This window comes from Haliotis asinina, chromosome 4 (assembly GCF_037392515.1).
Source record: "Haliotis asinina isolate JCU_RB_2024 chromosome 4, JCU_Hal_asi_v2, whole genome shotgun sequence".
NCBI lineage: Eukaryota > Metazoa > Mollusca > Gastropoda > Lepetellida > Haliotidae > Haliotis > Haliotis asinina.
The window spans coordinates 10,528,080-10,554,797 of NC_090283.1; the positions used below are offsets into that span (position 1 = coordinate 10,528,080).

At 40.1% G+C, this 26,718-nt stretch overlaps 1 protein-coding gene across 2 annotated transcripts; it reads right to left on the bottom strand.

The window, feature by feature from the left end:
• Window positions 1-1,336: 1,336 nt before the first annotated feature.
• LOC137281272 (cullin-3-A-like) lies at window positions 1,337-24,155 on the bottom strand. Of its 2 annotated transcripts, XM_067812431.1 has the most exons (21): window positions 24,047-24,135; window positions 23,868-23,955; window positions 22,593-22,790; window positions 19,239-19,352; window positions 18,187-18,347; window positions 17,898-18,012; window positions 17,536-17,667; window positions 17,305-17,352; window positions 16,390-16,438; window positions 15,450-15,598; window positions 13,473-13,649; window positions 12,025-12,195; window positions 11,345-11,452; window positions 10,226-10,350; window positions 9,879-10,098; window positions 9,298-9,415; window positions 8,501-8,569; window positions 8,237-8,313; window positions 6,452-6,520; window positions 6,108-6,214; window positions 1,337-5,290 (listed from the first exon to the last, which is right to left on the bottom strand). In XM_067812431.1, exons 2-21 carry the CDS (start codon window positions 23,931-23,933, stop codon window positions 5,266-5,268), a joined length of 2,298 nt encoding a protein of 765 aa, XP_067668532.1. In that variant the 5' UTR covers window positions 23,934-23,955; window positions 24,047-24,135; the 3' UTR covers window positions 1,337-5,265. The 2 variants fall into 2 exon arrangements, with proteins under 2 accessions (XP_067668532.1, XP_067668531.1); XM_067812430.1 differs by having other exon boundaries at window positions 6,452-6,521; window positions 8,238-8,313; window positions 23,868-24,155.
• Between the last annotated feature and the right edge of the window lie 2,563 nt (window positions 24,156-26,718).

The window sequence follows — 26,718 nt, forward strand, 5'->3', positions numbered from 1 at the left end:
GCTGGGATCAGGGCCCCATTTCACAAACTCTCGTAAGACTGAGATCTCATGATTTTCCTTGTAGCCATTGTACCTCCTATACTGTAACACAGGAGCTGTGGATGCTACGAGGACTTAGATCTCAGGCTTATGAGAAGCTTTGTGAAACAGGGCTTAGGCCCCAATTTCTCAACACAAACTTAAGCCATTTTACCTCCTATACTGAACACGGGAGCTATGGATGCTACGAGTAAAGTTGCAAAATCTTAGGCTTACAAGAGCTTTGTGAAACATCCCTCAGGCCCTGATTTCTCAAAACAAACTTAAGTCTGAGGTTTGGCTTAAGCTAAAATTTTTAATCAAATTGGAGCAAATGGAGCAAATTGCATTCCAGTAGTAAACTGACATCAATAGTTAACTCAAACAGTAGATAACTTCAGTTTTGTTGATAAGAGTACTTGAATTGTTTTGGCTTTCTGATTTCAGGTATACAGTGGAGTTAAAAATTCAGCTGTTTCAAGTTGTCACACTCAGTTTGAAGTTTGAGTAAAAAGTAGTTTGTTTCAAGAAATCAGAGCCAGTTCTATTTACTTGTCACAAAATGGAGGCTAGGAACTGTGCTGTTCCAAGAAACTACGACTGTCATAGGGGAACAAAAGTGAGGTGAAACTGGTTTAACATTGTGCCCAAGATCATTGCATTTGTACATCAAGCGGTATGTGCTTGTATGTGTGGCTGCTAGTATTAGTGAGAGGTATACCAGTGAAATATGGACACTGATCTTTATAGTTCTTGTTCCTTTATGAGGAAGGTAAGGCAGAGTCACAAAAGGCACCATCTTTTAACATTTCTTGATATGGTTTGGCTGGGTCTTGAATGACCAGGGGTGGTGGGGTAGCTTAATGATTAAAGCATTCGCTCATCAGAATGAAGACCCAGGTTTGATTCTCCACATGGGTACAATGTATGATGCCCATTTGTGGTGTCCCCTGCTGGAAAATTGCTAAAAGCAGCAACTCACCTGAATGACCAACCCTCCACTACCTGGGCAACTAGTCATCTACAAATAATTCACCTGAATAACCAACCCTCCAATATCTGGGCAGCTAGTCATCTACAAACAACTCTAGGAGGCAGACCCAGTGAAACTTAAAAAAATTGCCACTGAATCCAAGTTATGAATAACTTACTCATTCTGTCAACCACTGGTGTGTCTGTTTACACTATTTACCTGTTGCTTTGATGTAATGGAGTAGCATTGTTGACCGACATTCATTCACCAGAACAGCTTAGTATACACTTAATACTTCAACATAATAGATCTTGTTTCATGTGTGAAGAACAAAAAACTCTTCCATAAGGTGTTTTTAAATTTTATTTTCATTTGGTCATGAGCCCAGGTCTATCATCAAATGTTCTGACATAATGAGTCAGGTATGGCCTGACATGACACGGAATATTTACATTTTGAGTTGTTGTGCATTGCCCTGATGTGACGATATAAGCAAGCCATCACACAGTGTACAGCCATGAGATGTAGACACTGTAAGTATATAGAATGCAGGCAGGTTAGCAAATCACCCCAATACAGCCATATGATGTTGATACAGCCACGTGGGTTGATACAGACATATTGCCCTGCTGAAAGTACACAGCCACATTATATTGATCCTACAAAACAACAGCATTCATTGAGTGGCATTTTAGAAGTTGGGAAGTACAATGCAGAACATACGGTATGGATAACCAACCATAAGGTTTGTTCTGTATTCTGTACAAAACACTAGCAAGCAGGTTGCTGGCTCACTGCATCACCAACAATTTCCAAGCAACTGTATAATGACCTACTGACAGTACACAGCCATGTAGGCAAGCGGCTGTATTGCCCCATTGACAGTATACAGCCATGTAGGCACGCAGCTGTACTGCCCCACTGACAGTACACAGCCATGTAGGCATGCAACTGTACTGCTCCACTGACAATACACAGCCATGCAGGCAGGTTGCTGTACTGCTCCACTGACAGTACACAGCCATGTAGGCAGGCAGCTGTACTGCCCCATTGACAATACACAGCCATGCAGGCAGGCAGCTGTACTGCTCCACTGACAATACACAGCCATGCAGGCAGGCAGCTGTACTGCTCCACTGACAGTACACAGCCATGTAGGCAGGCAGCTATACTGCTCCACTGACAATACACAGCCATGTAGGCAGGCAGCTGTACTGCTCCACTGACAGTACACAGCCATGTAGGCAGGCAGCTATACTGCTCCACTGACAATACACAGCCATGTAGGCAGGCAGCTGTACTGCTCCACTGACAGTACACAGCCATGTAGGCAGGCAGCTGTACTACCCCATTGACAATACACAGCCATGTAGGCAGGCAGCTCTACTGCCCCATTGACAATACACAGCCATGCAGGCAGGCAGCTGTACTGCTCCATTGACAATACACAGCCATGTAGGCAGGCAGCTGTACTGCCCCATTGACAATACACAGCCATGCAGGCAGGCAGCTCTACTGCTCCACTGACAGTACACAGCCATGTAGGCAGGCAGCTATACTGCTCCACTGACAGTACACAGCCATGTAGGCAGGCAGCTGTACTGCCCCATTGACAATACACAGCCATGTAGGCAGGCAGCTGTACTGCTCCACTGACAGTACACAGCCATGCAGGGCTCCAGTGACAGTACACAGCCATGTAGGCAGGCAGCTATACTGCTCCACTGACAGTACACAGCCATGTAGGCAGGCAGCTATGCTGCTCCACTGACAGTACACAGCCATGATGTAGGCAGGCAGCTATACTGCCCCACTGACAGTACACAGCCAGGTAGGCAGGCAGCTATACTGCTCCACTGACAGTACACAGCCATGTAGGCAGGCAGCTATACTTCCCCCCTGACAGTACACAGCCATGTAGGCAGGTAGCAATACTGCCCCATTGACAGTACACAGACATGTAGGCAGGCAAATGTATTGCTCCAATGACAATACACAGCCATGTAGGCAGGTAATATCCACCCCACCATACTGCTCCACTGACAAAGCCATGTAATAGTTTCCTTCCAATCATCACACTGATAGTACACCCCATGTGACGTTTTAGGTTGTGCTACCTGCCATACCATTCCACCAACATAACAAGCAGAGAGTTCTCCTTGACCCCCAGTCCCAGCTTCAGCTACAACAGCTGACTAAAACTAATGCCACATTTCCTATCAACATGATTTTAGACCAGACTTCTACTTGTGGGATGTTGAAGGGGGGCAACAAAAAATATGTATAAAGATTCTTTCATTTTATCCCCCTCCCCCTTTAAAAATCATTTTGAGGCTCTCCTGTGATTCATCATAATTCAAAGTATTTCACAGCAATTACTTTTTAATATTTTAAACATTTAACATTTTTAAAAACCTACTTATACTGAAAGTGAAAATATGTAAGTTGTCCTTTCAAACATGTTGAACATGTTTGGGAAGATAGGATAAAAAATGACCATTACTTTTCACTTTTCAAAAGACTTAAATTTTTACTTATTTTGGGATGCTTAAAAAAGTCTGGTACTGAGACATGTTAGTAAGCCATTTATTCTTGTAAACATAATTGTAAAGCGTCAAGACACTTGGTCAATCTGTCAATTATATTAATTTATATCACATGAAGACATCATGACATTGGATGAAGCTTGCAAGTATATTTACAATAAATGCTGAACAAGAGGCCTACTTCTACATCTTTCTTGAAAAATACTTTCTGTTTGGTAATTTCTTGACTTGGTTGCTCTACATGGTTTAAATTATTAATAAAAATATAAGAAATCAAGTTTGCTTCTTGCTTGAATGTTTAGAAAGGCCAATGACTAGTTCTGCTGAAGCATCTGGCTACAAACTTAACTGGGAATCTAGGTAAACTTTGACAAAACAATAGTGCAATGCTGGGTCAATACACGACATTCCATAGGCTTTACATGAAGTAAGGATTCACACGGGATACTTCCCACAAATGTACAAAGATTGAGAGAACAGAGTTAACAAACATAAGTCAGCCACAGAGGCTTCATACAAGAATTAACTTAATATCTGAAATTCTTTTCCTGAATCACAGACTTTAATGTAAAAATACATTTGAACATTACTTGTGGATTAATAATTAATATGTATCTGTACATAAAACACATTCAATTTCTGCAACTTCAAATTAACGTGCAACTAGGATTCATTTTTGTTGCAACAGATCTGCCAATTTTCACGAACAGTAAGTACCTGATGTAAGACTGAAGGTGTAGCATGGCTGGAGAAGTCTCCACAGACACAATGTATTATCATCAGACTAGTCAGTGCTTGTCCAACTACCCAACACCATTCTCTAACATTCAGAACCACAGTCAACACACAAAATACACAGATCCATGTTCACTATACATTCAGGGGTGAGTGTCTTCATATTGAAAAGCGGATTTATCTCCCTTTGCAAATCACCACAAAAACCTTGATTTGAAAATGTCTAAACATTATTACTTAAACAGAGATGTATCACATCTCGTTTTGAAGTCAACACTTTAATGGCTGAAGCAAAACGTATTTGATGTAAAAGTGGTTGTCACACCAACAGCTATATTCAGAAACTGGAAATATAGTACAGACATTATACATTCACACATGCACCTGTTTTGAACAGATCAACTACTGACTGAATGTCTGCCAACAAGTTGGTTAAATTCTGTGTTCAAAAGATTGGTGCATAGATCAGGGTTGGACTACTTTAAGCAGGCAGCTGAAGTCTGATCTGAAAACAAGTAGCACATAAATTATTCCCTTCTATGATCTTCCTCATCCATGTTGCCATCGTCTGCTGACAGCCACCATCACATCCAAACAAACAGTTCCAAGTTTTCCAGTTCTTTCCAACCATCGGTAAAGGCCACAACGTTTCCGCTGTGATTGATAATCCAATAAACAAGCAACAACACAGGAATCGTCCAACTGAGATGAATATTCACAAGCTCTGTATGAATATTCAACAGCTAGTTATGAATATTCATGAGCAAAGACACAACTCCTCTTCTTCCACAGTCCCTTGGGTACATACAGATGGGATAAATATGGCTTCTGCACCCAAAGGTCTTCACAGAGTTAATATCCAAGTCTTAGAAAAAAAAACAAAACCATTTTTTTGTCTTTATCGTATAAATATGTACATATATCTTCACATAAGGTTTAATCTGGGACATATCCTTCTTCAAACTGTGACAGAGTCCAAGGAAATGTATTTTCTCAGGCTACATATGTGTACACTTTTCTGCAATAAAAAGAAAGGACAACATGTATACAAATAATAGAAGAAAACCTCATGACAAATTGTAACGAGTAATAAGAGTTATCAAGGAAATCAGGTCTCAAGGTAAAGGTGTCTTGCTTATCTTGCAACAGGAGTATGTTGAAATGAAAGCAAAGCCAAGATACACCCTGGTCCCATAATCTTTCCATGCCGCTTTGCGCCATATCCTTGCAGTATCATGAAGGGAGATTTCAGTAATGGACTTCACACACTGTATCTGGACAGTCAGTTTGACACAGCTTCAGTGGATCAATCTAATCTAAGGTTTGCTGCCAGATATTTATTTGTCTGCAACTGCCAGGATTGGAAGGCAGTTTCCTGGCTCAAAGCATCACAGTACAACATAATGTGCAGTGTTGCAACATCTTAGTCATGCGGCTAAGAGCCCAAAGCCGGCACAAAGTGATCTGAGCAGAACAACTGACGAAAATCTGTTCAAGAAATGAATTGAAAAGCATCTACATATGAAGACTGGTCAAGGAATGAAATGATGAATTTTACACTACTATTGCATGCACGCACGCACCCACATCCACATCCACACACACACACCCACACACACAAAAAACAAAAAACAAAAAAAAACAAAAAAAACAAAAAAAACAAAAAAAAATAGCCATGCAGAATAAAATTATGTCTGTGATTCCAGCCACACATGCAGTTATGGTTCTGCTTATCTTAGACGATAAGGTATGACTAAACATGTCAGTAAAACTCTGGGCACAGTTTTGGTCGCGAAGCCATTTGTTTAGTAGAGACTGATGTGTTCTTTCCTCACCTGTCTTCTGTAGATCGGGCCAGGTACTCTCTCTCTATCAAGCCCTCTATCCTTTTCTTTATAATCACCGGACTTGGCAGGAACCGAGGCTTCAGCATTTCCGTACACTGGAATAATAAGACCGGACAAGATCTCATGTCAGTCTACTTCACATTCTTTAAAGGACATAAAAGTCCTTCAATACAAACATTAACAAATTCAATCAATGTCATGAATTCTTTTGAAAACAAAAACATATGCAGAAGCATCACTGCTTGTACAATGTAAGTGCAGAAAGCACACAAGAGAATATAGCACCACAGATCGCAATTGGGAGGAGTGACGTGGAGCAATGATCTACTCACCTCTGCTACTAAAACATTGTGCTGCAGCTTCTTCCTTGCTTTCATTATACGAACTATAGCAGCTTCTATTGTAGGAATGGTTAAGGAAAAACTCAAAGTATTCTCTTGCAAAGGAAACAAGATCAAACACATGGAAAAATAAATTGACAACAAAATCTTACACACACTCTCATATGTCAAATATTAAATTCAGAATTTGAATTCTGAAAGATTAGCTGGAGCACTCTTTCATGCACTTGTACTGGTGGTGGGTAAGCTATCCATAAACTTTCCCTAAAACACATTTCACAAAAGCTACAGCTCCAAAGTGAGCTGGGAACCTGTTAGAATTAATCAAACATGTAAGCTCTCAGATATGGTGTCTTTATACTACTGAATGTGTGTGTGAGTAGAATTTTATGCTCCACTCAGTTATATTCCAGCTATAAGGTGGTGGTTAGTAAATAATCGAGTCTGAACCAGGTAATCCAGTGATCAAGAGCATGAGCATTGATGTGTGCCATTGGGAACAGATGACATGTGTCAACAAGATTATCAAGTCTGACCACTTAATCCCATTAAACCTCTTACAAGCATGGGTTACTGAAGGCCAAAACTGTAACCTGGACCCTCACGGGTCATTTCTGAACGAAATTTTAGACTAAAGGAGATTTACTGATGAGGATGTATTGATTTTGCCAATTATGACAAGCATGGGTTACAGGGGTCAGACCCAGGCATTCTGAAACAGTCCACCAGCAGCTGTAACTGAAATCACAAACAACGTTGCTCAAGTGGGATACCGTCTCATCAGCTCTAACTGTTCTGAAAAGTATCATGTATTTGAAACTGCAAAAATCATGGCCCCCACCAAATTACTGTGTGTGCGCTGGTTGCTTAATACTGCTGCCAATAATATTCCATGTCCTAGATAATAGCCTGTAAATAATCAAGTCTGGAGAAAATAATCCTGTGACCAATATTATGAGCACCAGTCCAATAGTACACGGTCAGTCACAGAACTTGAGCATCTGATTGATTCCTGCTTACAACTGGTAGAGGCGACTACAGTCTGTTTGACTCAAAAGTGGACTGATGAATTGCAGTCGAACTCGAAAACTACTAAGGGACGCAAGAAAGTATGGAGAAGGCACAGCGCAGGTTAATGAATAAATTTCAGCACGTGTGCACATACTTCCAAACACATGGCTGTCCCATTCTCTGCAATCCACCATCGTACCATATAAAGAACTGTGTCTATATTGTAACGATAGTTTGTTAAACAAGTTTTATATTTATAGGATATAAATTCTGCAAAAACCTCACTGGGTTGGTCTGATGTTTTAAATATGATCAGCATTTCAGTAATGAGTGAGTGAGTTTATTTTTACGCCACACTCAGCAACATTCCAGCTATATGGTGGCAGTCTGTAAATCATTCGAGTCTGGACCAGACAATCCAGTGATCAACAACATGAGCATCGATCTGCGCAAATTGGGATCTGATGACATGTGTCAACCAAGTCAGGGAGCCTGACCACCCGATCCCGTTAGTTGCCTCTTACAACAAGCATAGTTGCCTTTTATGGTAAGCATGGGTTGCTGGAGGCCTATTCTACCCTGGGACCTTCATGGGTCGCATTTCATTAAGTATCATATGTTTATTAGTTTTCAAGTTAGACTGCAATTCATCAGTCCGCTGTTAAGTCAAACCTACCGTAGGGATGAATACTAACACTGACTCCCTACAGGGTAAAGAGTGCTTAACCAGCTACCACAGTAAAGTACAGAGAATAGCAAAGGATATTCATGTTTCCTATCTTCATCCACTTTGTTTCTTGTCTCCTTCCTCTCTGGTTCAGCCTCTCCCTTGTTGGCTGCAACTGAAACAGAGAGGAATCCTATGATAAACACAATGATAATACAGCCACGCTTGCAGAGACCGAGCAGACGTGTTCCTGATTTAACCCAATCATGTACATTTCTTTGGGTACTTGAAATAGGCTTGATATACCTTGGGTTTTGTTTGTCAACTGTGTGGTCTGATTAAATGCTTTCTGTTCTACTTACCCATCTGTATCTTTACTCTGAATAGTTTGGACGAGAACTGATCATTGACTGTGAACAAGTGGTTAGGTTCTGAAACAAAACATCCAGGAGATGGTAGCATCTGTTAGATACAGATGGTGACAACAAAGTGTGATGACATTCAATGATGCCATCATCTTTTATGACAAGTTATTCCATGTCTGGGATAAACTCTCGCCATAAGTCTGTTAGTCCCATGACTACTGTGAGAGAGTGAACTTAGTTTTACACAGCACTCAGCAATATTCAACTACTAGATATTGGATTACTGAAGGTCTCCCAAGACAAATGAAGATCTATGCAGGCTAGTAGTTTAATCTAAACCCAGTTACTAAAATGGGTTACTAAAATGAAAAATGTGAGCAGACAGGTTTGATATGAAAAATACTGCCCTCTGATGTTTTCAATGCAGCACATGAAATATTTTTGATTAATTACTGGTTGATTACAATCTTTCTCAAGTTTCAGACTAAAAGTCCTCAACACAACATGACTTACTGCAAGGGTGAAGTACTGAGTCTCATATATTACCATGTGTCAGCCAAATGTTGGTGCAAAGCTTGAAATAATGCATGTCACATATCTACAATGCCACTAAAACCCTCAAGAACAGGTACGGTGGTAACAAACTTGGAACCAAAATCAAAACCTGATTCCAACCAACAATAGAATATTTCAAGCAGGCCTTGGTTACACAGCTCTGAATTCCAGCACCTAAATGATGGTATATCTTGCACCCCTGGCTCAGACAATGTTTGCTCCTGGTGCCAGGCACTCACCTATATCTTTAGTCTTGGGTTCCTTGTGTAGAACTCGCTGAGCTATTTTACCTACAGCTAGTGACTGTAGCGCTCTTGTCAACTCTCGTTCAGGGATATCTGTCTCATTCTTTACTTCCTGGAAATAAAATGCTGAGATCCAGTATTTTGTTATGATATTCTGATCAAGACATCTAAGTCATATCATTAGCTGTTGGAAACTTATATAAACAGGCTCTCTTTACTGGCTATATGTAAAACATACTTCACGCCTACCAAGGAACAAAACTTGCACATGCTTGTACCACACGGTTTCAGTAGATATGAACCCCCACCCACCTCTATACTGGTGTCTGTGGAGTAAGTGAGTGACATTGTTGTACCCATGTGGGGAATCCAACCGGGGTCTTCGGCATGACAAGCTTCAGGCTTTAGTTACTCAGACTATCTGAATACTGATTAGGACAGCAATCTGCATTTTTGCAGTAAAACTGTCTCATGTATCACAATATGGTTGCCACTATCTCATACAAATGGTTAAAAGGTGCCACTGTCTGAAGCGTTACAAATGGAAAAGCATGCACAATGTTATCTAACTGTACCTCATACGTCCACTTATCCCTATTATTGAACAGCATGAGTATACACATCTGGTACGTGGACACCTGCAGGATGTGCTTCCGGGGCCCTTTGGCGGAGCTGGCGGCACTCATCTCTGACTGTTCCTCCTTTTTGGGGCCATAAAATGTTGCATGTAAGTCTGCTGATCCCAGGTGTGGTTGTAGTGTGAGCTTACGGCCACTGTGTTTTGCTAAATAAAACCTGAAACAAATGGCTACAGTGGTCAACTTCTGCATATTTACCATCATACTCAACCAGCTGAATTTGTAAGTCAGTTGATAACTAATGTCTCAACACATGGAGTGCAGGCAGCTGGGGGTTGCTTTACCTTCTGAATGCCTCGAACGCTGTCCTTGGAGCATGGGGGATGTTGCAGCTGGGTGTGGCAGATTGTGTGGGCCAGAAGCCAGCTGTCAACACTCGCACAGTCAGGTCCACTCCGCATAAGTTCACCTGTAGATAGCAACAAAATCTTCACACTGCTTGCTCAGATACTGTCGTCATGAGAGATACATGTGAGATGCATAACTCTGCAATGCACAGCTTCCAAACAAACATTGTAATTCACACTGGTGAATACAATTAGTTTTCCCTACTGAACTAAATGACCCGTGAAGGTCCCGGGTTAGAATAGGCCTTCAGCAACCCGTGCTTGCCATAAAAGGTGACTATGCTTGTCGTAAGAGGCGACTAACGGGATCGGGTGGTCAGGCTCGCTGATTTGGTTGACACGTGTCATCGGTTCCCAGTTATGCAGATCGATGCTCATGTTGTTGATCACTGGATTGTCTGGTCCAGACTCGATTATTTACAGACCGCCGCCATATAGCTGGAATATTGCTGAGTGCGGCGTAAAACTAAACTCACTCACTCACTCACTCGCTGACTGAAGTAAACATTGCCTTTAAAAAACCAAAATATACCTCAACCGTGTTCAGTGTGTTAGCTATGGGTTTAAGCTAAATATCTGGTCCTCTGAATTGGACTCAGTAAACCCCTAATTTCTATTCAAGTGCAGATAGATGATGAACAGATCACCTGTTGCCACTAGAATTTGAGTTTGTTTTGTCTGCTGTTCGGCAGTACTTCACAGTATCCTGTAAATAATCCAATCTGGACCAGATGTCCAAAGCCTGACACTGTGAATGATCCATGCAAGTGAACAATGCCCCAAAATCGATCAAGTCATCAACCCTGACAACCCTGTTCAATTCTCACAACCATGATAAGTTGTTTGCAAAACTTATCATGGTTGTAATTTGTCGCTTAGATTGCTCCTCAACAAGCAAGACAATTTGTTGCTTAGATTGCTCCTCACAAGCAAGACAATTTGTTGCTTAGATTGCTCCTCACAAGCAAGACAATTTGTTGCTTATTCCCACCAGACTCCCCACAAAATAATCACTACTGTGATACAATGCAAATGTTCCAACACAAGATGTCTGACCTGTGCCTGTGTGACGAAACCCTTGAACTCTTCATTGATGGTGTTAGAAACTGTCATGTCCTTGAACATCCCTTCTAGCTTGGATGTAAACTGGCACCCACATTCCGTCTGAGGAAGAGAAGACACCAGATTAGCATGACATTCACAAGACATTTTCAGACTGCTAGTCCGTATAGCCACAAACATAATGATTTCAGAAGCGAAAATTCTTGTCCCTTACTGAATGTTCAGTCCCTTTGACTGGCCATCAAAATGCCATTTTACGTCGAATTTATGTGCTAACATTCATAAATCCCAAGAACACTTTAATCCATCTTAGTGTCAATGACAAAGAAAACTGCCACAGTATACAAGGTAAAAGAAAAATCGTCACTGCATCCTATCTAACATATTTCAAAAATGATCCACACTGTACATCTGGAAAAAGCAATGATTGTTGCATCTTCTTCAAAAGCCACTCTTAGACGACTAAATTGTGATTCCAAAGAAAAATCCAAAAATGGTAGTAGTTCCAATCGACAAGGAGCATTTGAGGGGTACAACTGAACCAGTCATTCCAACCAATTGAACCATTACATTGTAAACATTCTTGTTTCATTTGAGCTTGAATAGTTACAAAGCGTACAAATTAAGAAGGTTGTTGCAATAAAGATCACAGCTGCATCATCAGTAGTGCCTACCTTGAGCTTGGAGATCATGTTTTTCTCGGAGTCATCGGACACGCTCTTGTTAAGAAGCAACCGCCGTGCCAGATGCTGCTTGTAGTATCGTTCAAACACATCCTTCTCCTGGAGGTAACGGAACAGCACCATGCTCTTGTCCAGGACATTTTCAATTTCCTGTTCTGTCATCTGTGTACACACAAGTGAAAAATTAATACTAGAGGAAAACAGTTTGATCGAACAATAATGGCAACTATAATTGTCACAGGAGACTATGCATTTATACAGTACACTTGAATCAATTATAACCCATCAAATATGTAACTGAACTGTACTGGACAAACTCAGTTTTCAGGGGAATGGGTACTCAAGCGTGATACCACTACTGGTAAACACATATAAGATGATCCACGACCTGACAAATGACCCCAATTTGCATACTTGGGAACGCCCCACAGAACGATCCACTTAAAACAAGAGGCAGACAGGTTGTCTGATAAATATCGAGAAGTTCATTTTCCCCGAGCGTTTCACGCATGAATTGTTATAGCATGCTCGATTTGGGAACAGGTACAATCCCAAACGAATTGAATCAACACAATATACTCTGCAAATATGTTTAGGACCACCGATCCATTTCACGAAGCAAATGACTTTTTCCTGGTCTTTTTTTAACAAAATTGTTGATTATCTAAAATGCTTGTCTATGCCCCAATCATCTATTTGTCTTCGTCTTAACTAAAGGTTAGCGTGGAATATCAGAATCTTATGCCTGAAATTGCAGTCTTATCATTCGAAGGAATATGCAGTGTTGATTTCATGTCACGGTTAGCATGTATTGCACATGCATAATCGTCAAGCTACCAGTAGCAGCCAAGTGTACTCGCCCAATTCATTGTACCGCCTATCTCGTCACAAATGCGTTTAGTGCGCAAGATCATCTAATATGTGTCCAGCAGTAGTAAAGGACTGACAGGAAGTTTTAACCTGTTTCAAACAATATTTCAGCAACAATAGTGGGCGTCAGCTTGACTTGACAGTGCTCTGAATGCATATTCTTACACGTTTTTCTAACATTCTTTACTATAATTCATAATCTTAATTTTTATTTTGTGAGTGAATGAGTGAGTTCATTTTTACGCCAATCTCAGCAATATCCGAACTATAGGGCGGTGGTCTGTAAATAATTGAATTTGGATCAGACAATCCAGTAATCAACAACATGAGCATTGATCTGTGCAATTAGAGACCAATGACATGTCAACCTAGTCAGCGAATCTGACCACTCGATCCTGTTAGTCGTCTCTTACGTTCATTGGTTACTGAAGATCAACTGTAACCAGGAGCTTCAAGTGTTTGTATTCTGTGAGGAAGTATGAAAAACATTATTGCCAGACATAACCAAGAAAACACTGTTGTCGATTAAGGTCCCATTATGGTGAGCTATTTCACACTGCTGATCTTACCCCTTTGACACCCTTTTTGAGCTTGTCATCGATGAAGAGTGACAGGTACTCTGGGGATTTGGAGTTCAGGTTGATGAAGTACTCGAAGTCACTGGATATCATCTGCTTGAACAGTTTATCGTCGCTGAATGATTCGTGAAGGAAGTGATCAAACCGATCCTTCAGATCCAGTAAACTCTGTGAGTGAGAGAACAGCACACTCAGTGTCTGACTACTGACATGTGTACATATGGTAATAATGAAAACAAGAAAACAAAGTCATCAATATCCCCCGCAATGGCAAATTACTCTCATGAATGTGTCATATTTCAAATGTGTTGGCGTTTATATACCAGTGACGTTAGTTTTATGACACTCAAGTCAATATTTCAGCTGTCTGTATCTAATAGAATGTGAACCAGATAATCCAGTGCTTAACAGCATGAGCATTGATCTACATAACTGCGATACAATGATGCGTGTCAACTAAGTCAGTGACTATATTGGCGATGAGCACCAACAACAATTTCAGTCACAGTCAAACTTATTGCAATGGCAATGCAAAGAAATACAAAAGGCACCAGTTCATCACCAGACCTAACTACCTGCCAAGCTTGGTGAAGAAATATCAAATAGTTTGAAGTTCTTCTGCAGAAAAATACACCGACACCAATTTAAATCGAAGTCAAACTTGCTGCCATGGAAACAAAACACACACTTTAAATTACACATTCAAAACTATCAAAAGGCGCCAATTCATTACCAGATCTATCTATGTAAGATGTTTGTTAAGGAAACAGTGCACTGGTTTTAATGTTCTGGTTTGGAAAAGAGCACCAACATCAATTTCTGTTGAAATCAAAATTGTTGCCATGGAAACGCGAAAACAATTTCATGATAAAGAATTCAGAACTGCCAAACAGCTCCAGTTCACCACATCTCACTATATGCCAAGTTTGAAGAATTACTGAACGGTTCTGCTCCAGAAAAGGCAAACGCACGGACAAACATTTTATACCCACTGTGAAAAGTGTTGCCTGAGAAAACAATGATCCATGCTGTGAGAGTACACACTATCAATCAAGGTACTGTTGCACAAACTGATGACAGGGCGCATTGTTTAACAGAAGCTTACAAGTACTTAGTGCACAGAACGATCAATTTGAAGAGTTACGCCAAAATAAAAGAGCCTGATTGGTTTGGCTGGTCCAAGAAACAGCAGAGCACCCCTACTCTAACCAAAATGTTTGTTATTACTGTTGGTAAATATAGGGTGACATTCTGATCTATCACCCCTTTGGATCACTAAATAAACAGATCAAGTGACACACTCTGCCTACCTTCAACTATATGACGTCACCTGTATTTATGAACCCACACTCTCCTACTACATGTCTGCGCAAAAACATTCACCACCAACATGCAGGCAATAACTCTCACCTGTAACTGTCGCTACCCAGCTTTCTGAATATATACAGTGACTTCCCCACTCACCTGTATGTATATAATGAGAGTCGCTACCCAGCTTCCTGAATGTATACAGTGACTTCCCCACTCACCTGTATGTATGTAATGAGAGTTGCTACCCAGCTTCCTGAATCTATGCAGTGACTTCCCCACTCACCTGTATGTATGTAATGAGAGTGGTTACCCAGCTTCCTGAATGTATACAGTGACTTCCCCACTCACCTGTATGCATGTAATGAGAGTCGCTACCCAGCTTCCTGAATGTATACAGTGACTTCCCCACTCACCTGTATGTATGTAATGAGAGTTGCTACCCAGCTTCCTGAATCTATGCAGTGACTTCCCCACTCACCTGTATGTATGTAATGAGAGTGGTTACCCAGCTTCCTGAATGTATACAGTGACTTCCCCACTCACCTGTATGCATGTAATGAGAGTCGCTACCCAGCTTCCTGAATGTATACAGTGACTTTCCCCACTCACCTGTATGTATGCAATGAGAGTCGGTAGCCAGCGACTTTCCCCACTCACCTGTATGTATGTAATGGCATTTTTGCCCTCTTCTCCCTCTTCCACTACCAGGGCACGACCTTGCTCTCGTAGATACTTGCTGATGCATTCACACATTGTCTTCAACCCACTTGGTACCCGTATAAACAACTTGTACATACATGCCAAGTCTGAAAGCACAAACCAATGTGTTAAAAATCTCCAAAATGTCTGTGTCCATTTTTCCCTAAATACTAAAAGAGCTGCACACACTGCTCATAATATATCCATTTCTGAACAATTTCACCACCACGGGGCCCCATATATGCGATGCTGACTAGAGGCAGAGGTTCCAGGGAATCTTAGCTAAGTAAAGCAATAGGAACAATAAAAAATTAAGCATACAACTTTACAGGTGAAAACCTTTTGTTTGTTCAGGGTCCACCCTTGACATTTATATTTGTGGGGCAGGTTCACTCTCCATATCTTTTTTTGAGGCAGCATCAAATTTGGGGGTCAAACAACTTACAAAGATCATTGATTTTCAGCTAATACATATTTTTTTCGGGTATATGCCTCTAAGTCTGAATTCTAAAGAATGTCTAAAGTGTGTACATAATCAACTTACTAACATTTATTACCTATAGCATTGAATTGTGTGGTACTGAGTACTGATTTTACCGCATCAGAAGTTATACATTGTTTGTTTTTTATGCATATTTTCACTATACATTGCAATATATGATGGTTCTTTTTCAATGTAGATTCTTGCACCTTTATCAAGCTAAATATTTGTTTAAACAATCCCAGTTTGTGCAAAAGATAATATTTCTCTCCAAATTTCCCTCCCTGGTTGAAATCATCAACCAAACTTTCCAGGTACTAATCTGGAGTCCAATCCACAAAGCATTATAGCACATCATTCTTTAACCGCCAATGAACTATAGTAGAGATAGCTTGCTACGAACACTTGTTCACTCACCATCTGTTTTGTTATTCTCTAGCATATGTACAACACCAGAGTTTTCCATCTGAAAAAGTGAAAAAAAACCCAAAAGATACTTATTATACAGTAGAAGCTGTCGAAACCGGCATCTGTCCAATCCGGCAAGTTGTCAACACTGGCATAAAATCTCAGTCCCATTCGTGGCTCATACATTTCTCATCAGCTCTACAATTCGGCACATTGTCTAAACAGGATTACTTCTTCAGTCCCAATGAGTGCCGGTTTAGACACCTACCACTGTATTATGATATTAACATTTTTATTCTACATGACCAGGTGAGCTAATTTGATCAAAGAACACTTGCCCAATATTTGTCCATCTACAATAGACTTTCAACATATGTCATATTTGGGATTTCACTTTTTCAGTAAAGTACAAATTCTAGTATTTTTATGGTTGAGTCCCATCTGGGATTCGAAAGTCAGCCGCCTAACCCACTCATCATTGACTTCTTTCTAAATGGCATCATATAATCATAGCTTTCGGCCGTGGGAGCCGTACGAAGTCACACTTATCAGAGGGGTGCACAAGGTACGCAGTCTAGACTACCAGTTGTCCGACTTTCATTCTGTGGAAGTCGCGGTGGTTGAGCAGGTTAGGCGGCTGACTTTGTGTGCTGGCAATTAGGTGCCTGACTCTGAGGGTGTGGCTTTGAATCCCAGATGGGACGCAACCAAAAAAAGTACTAGAATTTGTACTTTACTGAGAAAGTGAAATCCCAAATATGACATATGTTGCATTTGACCACTTTCTAAATGGCATCGTGTAATCATACAATAGACTTTCAGCTGGAGGTCAAAGGCAGAGATAAACAAACAAAACACAATGTCAGTAACTCAACAGAATTCAATATCAGCATTACAAATCCCAAATTACAATCAATATCTTACCTCAACAATTGTTTTCATATGCTTGCTAATTAGTTCCTCTTCTAAAACCTGCAATGAAAATAAAGTTCCACAGGGTTAATGGCATATGATGGGTCATAAATGTGATCCTTGTCCTAATAATGTCACAATATCCTTTACACAACACTTACAGACATTCTGTGCTTTTCACAGAACAACTTCCTGTAAAGAACACACTGTCTGAAAGATCCCTCCACAGAAATTATTAAGTACCTTGACTATTGGTTCCTCAGTGGACTTGTCTAGATAGTGTGTGGCCCTTTCTGCTTCCTCATTAATGCGGGCCTCCACTTTCTTAATGTACACAGATGCACTGTTCTCTGCCAGAAACTTCTGACTCTCCAACTGAAACCAGAGCAACACAACACAATTGACAACACACCAATTCACTTTTAGATACAAGTGCATGTTCCAGGAACATGACATATATAGTTGGGTTAAATAACACTGATGTGACATTAAATTGTAAATTTTACCTCACTCGTTCCTCTATCAATAAGTATGGAGCACCCCGAATGGACCCAGGATTGCAGTATATGTTAGTGTTAAGACAAGTCAGAAGAAATCATCCTCACCCTGTAGAACTCCGCTGACTGTTCTAGGAAAGGTCTTTCAAAGTCTTCCTCGTACACGTTGCGCGAGTCGATACCTAGAACCATCAACATCTGACAAGCGTTCTTCACAGCCCCTCTGGGAACAAAACACAAGAATAGATCATGATGTAAAAACTTGGAGGATGTTCTGTGAAGATCAGTTTTGCAGAATGATTTCCCCCACAATGTCACAATCAGCTTCTTATTTATCTCAGCGATTTGATGTCCTTTCTGAGAAAGAATCACTTCAGTCAATAAGCCACGTACGTACCTGTCTACAACCTCCCCTTTCCGTTCCCGAGCCACCATCTCCAGCAAGGTCGCCTTCAAATGATCCCGGATGATGGGATGCCGGACAACCTGATCCCGGAATATAATCAGTCCTAGGTTGTAGACGTTGTCAACATTGTTTTGTTGAACATATACTCGGTCCTGGAACAAACACGGCAGATAAACAATCTGTCAAATCAAGAAATGGACTTATTACTTATAAATATCACGTTGAAATGTCAAATTGTGTAATTGCCAAAGCACTGGAGGTAAAGTCCAGGAATATGAAGGTGTATATATCCAAATACATGTATATTTACATGAGGCCCCATGACCCCAAAACTCTTTGTAACTGAACACTGATAACAGTGCTGGTTATGTAAAGTTGAGTCTAGTCTCATATGGTATCACAGTGGTTCCTCAGTTGTGACTGCATTCATCAAGATTAGATCTTTCTTCTAAAACTGTGTGGAGCTAATGATAGAGTGTGCTGTCTCAAGGGGACTGCAGAATTAAATTCCAGCTTGCAGAAGTGGAATCATGCAAGGATTCATGGATTGTCAAAATGTAGCCAAAACGTAAATGATTAATAATGGGGCATGGCCTGCCAGTGATGCAGCAAGCTTAAGGTGTTAGGATCGAGCCCACATGTGACCAGGTGTAAAAACATTGATGACAATTTGTGCGCAGACTCTTACAGTGTTGTCACAACCCCTAATGTACAGTACACAACCATATGCATATGCACCAAAACATGAATCTGTTGGCACAAGACCAAGAAGTAAGTTGCGGTACAACCACATGCACCAAACTTGGTCAAAGTAATGTGACTATGTGTCCCAATCAACCCAAATATGAGCAACAGGAGTTGAGAATGATAATACGACATGCCCCTGAGACTGACAACCAATGACTTAGAGGGAAAAATACCAGTGTCATGAACATGTACTAGTAACATGGATATGTGCTACGTAAATATCCTATTATAATAACAAAAAAAACTTAAAATAATTAAAAATAAATAAAAATAATTTAGGTGTCCACTGCTCTTACCATGTACATGAGGATGTCACGGATCATCACCATGGATGTCTGATGATCGTTCCATGCTATATTGAGGGTCTGCAGGAAGTTGTTGTTGAGGGCCTCGAGAACATCCTCCCGCACCTGAAAGTACCATTGAAATTGTGCATCAGTAACAATTTCAAAGAGATTGGGGTGAGAAATCCCACTGGATGAGATCGAGAGGTTCCTGAGTATTTCATCCTCTTTGACAACACATTTCCTTTTCGTACTAATCCACCATATGATTAGAAATGAAGTGAATAAAATGAGTGGGCAACCACACAAAATACTAAAAACCCAAATTATGTTTTTGATCACCTGATGAGTTGCGGTGCTATCCCTCCCTCTCAAATCTTTCAGCATATGGAATACAAACAATCCAAATGTACTCCTGATCATGTAACAAGTGACAGTGTGATGTCAGAGAAAAATGGACCTGCAGAGCTCCAGATAAAGGCATATTGGCACATGTACAGATAAAAAAATATGCACTATATGGTTGGAAATAACTTAGAAAACATAGCAGATAAACATCACAGCAACGATGTACGGTTTTAGAATCATTTACAGGCATTCTTACCTGAAAAACATACTGTCTTATTGTTTACAGACCTGTTTACACAAACACAGTAATGTTGTGGGTACAAATATGAAATGAATTCAGAAACACAAGATTACTGACACTCTACTAAATTCCATTCATTACTCTACATATTTTCTTTCAAGTACTTCTATAATGAATGAATAAGGAGTATGTACTCCTATGTTGAAAATTCATCTGGAGCCCTGAACTGTATTCTCAAATTAACCTGATACTTTACAAGCTGCCAGACAGTGCCTCCAAGTCATGAACAAATATTTCAATCATTTCAATGGATCAGTAATGATCAGCTGAGCAACTTGATCTAAATCCCCAGGATTACGGACACAATATATAAAAGAGTTATGTAATTAATATCATCAGCTTACAACTAAGCTACAATTGCTTCGAGCCAGTGGGTCCCCTGCTCAAGTCATTGTATTATGTTGAAGTTGTTTACACTGACCTGATGAAGGAGTAAGTTCATACGTCTAAACACCATGTTAACAGTAATACAGAAGCTGACATCAATTAATTCTCACCTTTTCACACTGGGTTTAAAACAGCAAAGCAAGGGGTTACGATTACTTTGTCCAAATAGCTCTTATTAAAAAGGTTATTCTGTTCACTAACTGTTAGGTACTCGGGATTTCATGATTTTATTTACTGGATTTAGGCATCAACATCTCTTCTGTTGCTGTGAAAATAATGATTCAACAAGTGTTTGCCACTAACATGGCAATGTCCCTCACCGCTAAAGAATAAACATATTCACTTCTCTTTACTTTTTGTTCACACACAAGATGCGTGAAATGACTGGTGTCTGTCACCCAATGTAGGCTGTCGACAAGATTGAGGACACTGGTTGCAATGTTTTATGGAATATTGTTTAACATAAGTTTGGAAAGTGGACAAAGTGTTCTGATCATATTGAAAATAAGGTCAAGGTCACGTAAAATCGACTAGTGTCTGTGTAATCCCCCAATGTAGACTTGTCACCAAATTTGGAGACACTGGGTACAACAGTTCATGAGATATCGCATTAAGAAGAGTTTGAAAAGTGGTCAAAGACTCATTGTGACCTTGAAAATAAGGTCAAGGTCAACTGGTGTTTGCAAAATCCCCAAGTGTAAGCTGTCATCAAATTTAAAGACATTCAGTAGAACAGTTCATGAGGTATCGCGTTGACAAGAGTTTGAAGAGTGGTCAAAGAGTCGCGGCAACCTTGAAAATAAGGTCAAGGCCAACAAAACTGACTGCTGTCTGCATAATCCCAAAATGTAGGCTGTCACCAAACTTGAAGACATTTTGTACAACAGTTCATGAGATATCACGTTAACAGGAAACGGGACGTATGGATAGACTCTGCTGAATATATAGTCCCCCGTTTCGCATTGTGATGGGGGACAAAAACAAATATTCCAATCTGGAATTTAAAACAAAGCCCACTCATTTCCTAATCTGTGTGTAATATTCATCATATTTCTGCTCCCTTTCATTTAGTCTATTAAGCATTTTCAAACCAACAAGGAGACATTTCCAGTAGAATTCTGCTGAAAATATTTTAGGGAATTTGTTTCTGTTCATATGCTGCCAATGTTTTTCATCTGTTGGATAAGCTCACAACACCACTACATGTCTTTGGTACACCAAGCGAGACATAGAACATTTGAGCTTCATTCCTTAAAGTAGTTTAGCGACGACGATGCCTGTATTTCATCAGAAAGATAATGATGTACAAACACTAATACAATTTAGGGCTGAATGGTATTCCGCAATAGGCTTTTCACTCTATATATATGGATGCATCTGTCATGAGAACTGGTGTAATGAATAAAATTATATCAGCAATTTTGTCATTATCTCGAAGGGGTGCACACTTCATTTCCACTGAGTTTCTATGGTCATTTAATAAACTTTCAGGACAAAAGGTATGGTTACATGTGTGTGAGTATGTGTGTGTGCGTGCTGTTACCTGAGCCATAGCATATATTTTAGGAAGTTAATATGCATAAAATTGGATCTGCTTTTATGACTTGTGTTAATCACTGACAAACACTTAAGCTCCTAATATATTGCAATAAAGGCACCTGAATAGGAATATACTGCAGTACAGTTTATTTGCCAATATGCAGATGTATTGAAAAAATGCCATTGGAGTTATTGGATAAAATTTCTTCACAATTAAAACTGAATAATAACAGCAATAATACTGAAAACTGAAATCATACCTGCAGAATGAGGACATGTTTCTCAAAGATTAATAAATGTGGCATCCTCGATATCTCCTGGGTATACCTTCCGATACGTTTCCACTATACTCTGGATGTACCTACGGTTTATTACCTCCCTTGGCTAGCTTTTTATCCAATCAGGTGTCTATGCTGGGAAGTTCAGCATACCAATCACAAATCACTTTTGCTTTTTAAATTTTCTCACCTAGACAAACCATGCGGAGGTTCTCTGAAAGAGGTAGATGGAGGTGTTGCATATATACAGTTTCAGATCAGTCAATTTGTATGATTTCAGCAAAATCTGAGTCACACTGCGAACAAACGCTTGCAGCTGCGACCGCTATCTTCGCTGACACTAGCAAGCTGGGCTATAATGGTGACTAAGCTGAAAGGCTACTGTGAGAAAGCAGAGCCAGCAGAGGGAGGTAACAAAATTTTCGGGCCTACCTACAGATGCGTCCAGGGCATAGTGGAGATTCATCAGAACGTGTACCCTGAGATATCAAGGATGTACTTGTGATTGGTTACCTTGTTTACAAGATGGTCAGTGACAACCTCACGTAAGCCTGTATAAAGTTTTTCACCATGTTTGTGTAGAACCATGGTGTAGGCATTACGGTACAGCTCTTCAAAGCTTAAGCCACTATTATTCTTCTTCTGAATTTCCTGGATGGCATTTTTCAATAAAGCCCATATGTTGTTTACATACTTCTCATCCATGGTCATCTGCAAACAAAACAAAAAATATTTGCCATTAAACTGTATTCTATCTCACAGTGTATTTAATTCTTAAAAAGGTATAGAATGCATCTGATTCTGATACACATGATCATCAGCTGATGATTGGTTACCATATTGGTTAGAGTAAAAAATATTGTGGACGGAAGACAGAGAAGCATTTAGGATATTACAAAATTAACTTCTATACAACCATTATGACTACCAGCTAAAAAGAGCCATTTTGCTAAATTAGATAATTAGATAATTGGAGTAACAGAAAATGTTTAACTCAGTGAAATTAGTTTCAAAGAGTATCAGTGCAGAAATCAAGAAGGAGAGATTACATGCCAGGAAAACAATTAGTATTTTGCATTTTAGCTAAAAGAATAATTGTTGAGGACAGTGCAATGAATGAGCCTGACATTATTCCTGTGTTTACTTCAGCATGGGAAAATCAGTAAAGGCCATGGATCTATGGTCAATCTATCAAAATCTGATGGTGCAACAAATTCAGAATGAAATAACATGATTTTGCTCACTAACGCTTTTAGGTGAAAGCTGATCACAACAAAAATGGAATGTAAACATTGCAGCACGAGACCAATGTCATCACTGCTATGGATGGTAAATGTAAACAAATATTCCAGAGGGCAATGCACAGATATAACCCTTACACTTGTCACTATCTTTTAAAAAACCCAATCATAATAAATGTTGGAACATATGTATATGAACTGAGTCTGATGAGAATTATATATTTGGCATATCATTTATGTGACACTCACACTGATGCTCCGCACAAATTATTGAACATCGAGAAAATGATGGAGTGGAGTTTCTGAGAAACGCTCACGATAAGTGACATATCACTTGTAGTATTCAAGGGAATGTGAGTGCTTTCCACAGACATACACGTGCAATGTTTACAATTTTATGCGTGACTGCACTGAAACTGAATTTTAGTTGTCATTTCCGCCATTGCATTTCGACGAAAAGAAACAAGTATGATGTCATAATCGAGGCCCACTGCCATGTAAAATAAGGTCGTTAAAATATGAGAATAAACAAGAAATCAATACTTACAGGAAAAGCCCTGATACGCATTTTGGTATCTTTCCTGGCTTGAGATCTGACCATACCACTCGACATTTTGGCTCCAGTGATTCAGCTTCTTGAAATTAGATCAAATATCAGACAATTAAAATCCTCCCCGTCCAATGCTAGGTAGATTTATAAATAAAGCTACAGTGTTTTCTATTTACAAATATTTAAGCACAAATATCCTTGGGCCGAGCTATGGTGCCACATTTTCATCTCTTAGAATCGTCGAGTTCACATTGTCAGCCATGAAATCTGTTTCCACAGTCTGATCACAAATAATGAAAAAACGTGCGCACAGGAAAATAGTTTCCTAGAATGGCCTCACGTAAACATTTCTCTTTTGTGCCAATCCTTGTCGAATGACACACTGGTAGCAACCAATCACTTGGTATGCTAAATCAAACACAATTTATGATATGCGTCACAAAAACGAATTTCGTATCGCGTTGACATCTGAGTATTGTTACACTCAGGTCACGACAAGTTCATCATGAAGCTAGTGCAGTGAGACATTCTATCCCATAATATCCTCGTTGACGTCACTTCCTATAGGGAAATCGATCATTGAGAATGGACGTTTCAGCTTTTGTACTCGTGTAAATAATTCATTGAACCAAACACACATTTATCGATGTAAATAGTTTCTTCTATCAATACATTTTATCACAAGAGAAAGATGGACTCTCGCTGACAGGGCACATGTGAATTCTCAACTGTGCTGTTTAAGAAATACTGTATGTTTTATACCGAACTAAGACAGCGCCCGAAATAGCCTGTTTTATTTTTAGATCTTAGTAAATAAAACCGTCGCCTCTCCTTTTTCTGTCTCAGTTTGTTTCTAAGCAGTCAATTATTTAGCACGATATCAGAAAGCCTGAAATACATCAACTCAGTTCAGTATACTACAGTTTTCAAATGTTAATACTGACCACACACAGGTTTTTAATGTAAATATATTTCCCATACACATTTTTCATACAAATGTGTGGCAACTGTTTTAACTTGTTTTGGTTCATGTGTTCTTTTTGTACGATCAGACTAAACGGTCAGATAGGCTGAAAATATGACTGGAGGAATCGGTACCCAGGGCCAGTAAATTTAAACCCAATGTACCCAAGAGCTATATATAGTACGTGGTTGAAGAAAGCACTTGCCCTGGAGACCAAACCATTTCAGACTTTTGGGAAAATCTCAAGCTTGTAGTAAACTCAACTGGATTGTTTCGTCCTTAAGGCTTTCACTTCAATCTTCTATTGTTTTAATTAATCAGACCACCATAAGCCAGATTAGAACCTTTTTCATCCCAAATGGACAAATCGCTGCACACTTGTCTCCTGCCTTCGGTCCTGTTCCGATGACGTAATCTTGCTCATCTTTTTATGGTTTTTTTTCTTTCTTCATATGTACAGCATGGGCAGAATACCTGGCAGATCCAGGAATTTTGAAAGGAGGGGGTTCGAACCCTTTAGTGTGATCATAAGTATCACATGTGATCACTACTATGTCTAAAGACAAGGAACAGGTCAGTAGGACAAAACGGCCCAAACCGGAAACGTCAAAATGGCCATAGATCTCTCCACAAAGGGTAAAATTTCCGAAAATAGTAAGTTTAGATGATATTCGTTACGTGTTGTTTCAGTAGTTCTAATCCTAAACATTTCCCTTTGTTTATTAAGGACAACTGTTTATTGTAAGTGAGTGAATGAGTTTGGTTTTACGCCCCTTATAGCAATATTCCAGCAATATCACGGCGGGGGACACTAGGAATGGGCTTCACAAATGTGGGGAATCAAGCTCAGGTCTTCAGCGTGACGAGCGAACGCTTCAACCACTAGGCTACCCCACCGCCCTGTTTATTTTAAGCATATAGTCAACCATACAACTGTGTATTTAATGATTACAAGAGGTTATCAGAGTCACTGGCGACACACTACATATTAAATGTTACAACCCACTGATACATTATAAGATATAACACATAAAATACACACTGGTTTGTATGTACTTATTTGATCATATTCTATGGCCATTGTGACTTAAATCTGTGGTCCTTATAACTTTCCTTTGGCCCCTTGGACTTTTTCAGTTTTGGCACTTCTGTCCTTTGGTGATTGTGACTACGAACACAACCCTAACGGCCTCCATCCGATATTCTTGGTGAGATCTAAACGTTTGCTCGTAAGAGGCGACTAAATTTGACATGTTTTACAAGATTCTTTCGTTCGCCAGTTAGGCCAGTCTCTGGCCTTGTGACATCATTCTATGTTCCATCGCTGAGTGAATGAGTGAGTTTAGTCTTACGCCGCACTCAGCAATATTCCGGTGGTCTGTAAATAATCGAGTCTGGACCAGACAAGCCAGTGACCAAGAGCATGAGCAACTGGGAACCGATGACATGTGTCAGCCAAGTCAGAGACCACCCGATCCCGTTAGTCGCCTCTTACGACAAGCATAGTCGCCTTTTCTGGCAAGCATGGGTTGCTGAAGGCCTATTTTACCCCGGGACCTTCACGGGTCTCAAACGCCGAGGAGTTGGTTTAGGCCCCTTTTAGCAATATTCCGCAATGTCAAGGCGGGGGACACCAGAAATGGACATTCCACATTGGGGAAACCGCACGACCACCCTACCGCCCCTTTAGGACAGATTCATGCATGGGCGGATCCTCTGTGTGCGTGCGTATTTTCACCTTTTGAACATGACTTATGACCACACTGAAGATTTTATTTCGGCGTAGGCGGGGCCAAAGAGGGTCCAGAGGCTTCCAACCCCTGACCCACGGCCCACACCCCACCCCACCGTTTCAAACTTCCTGGATCCGTCCATGAGCTTGAG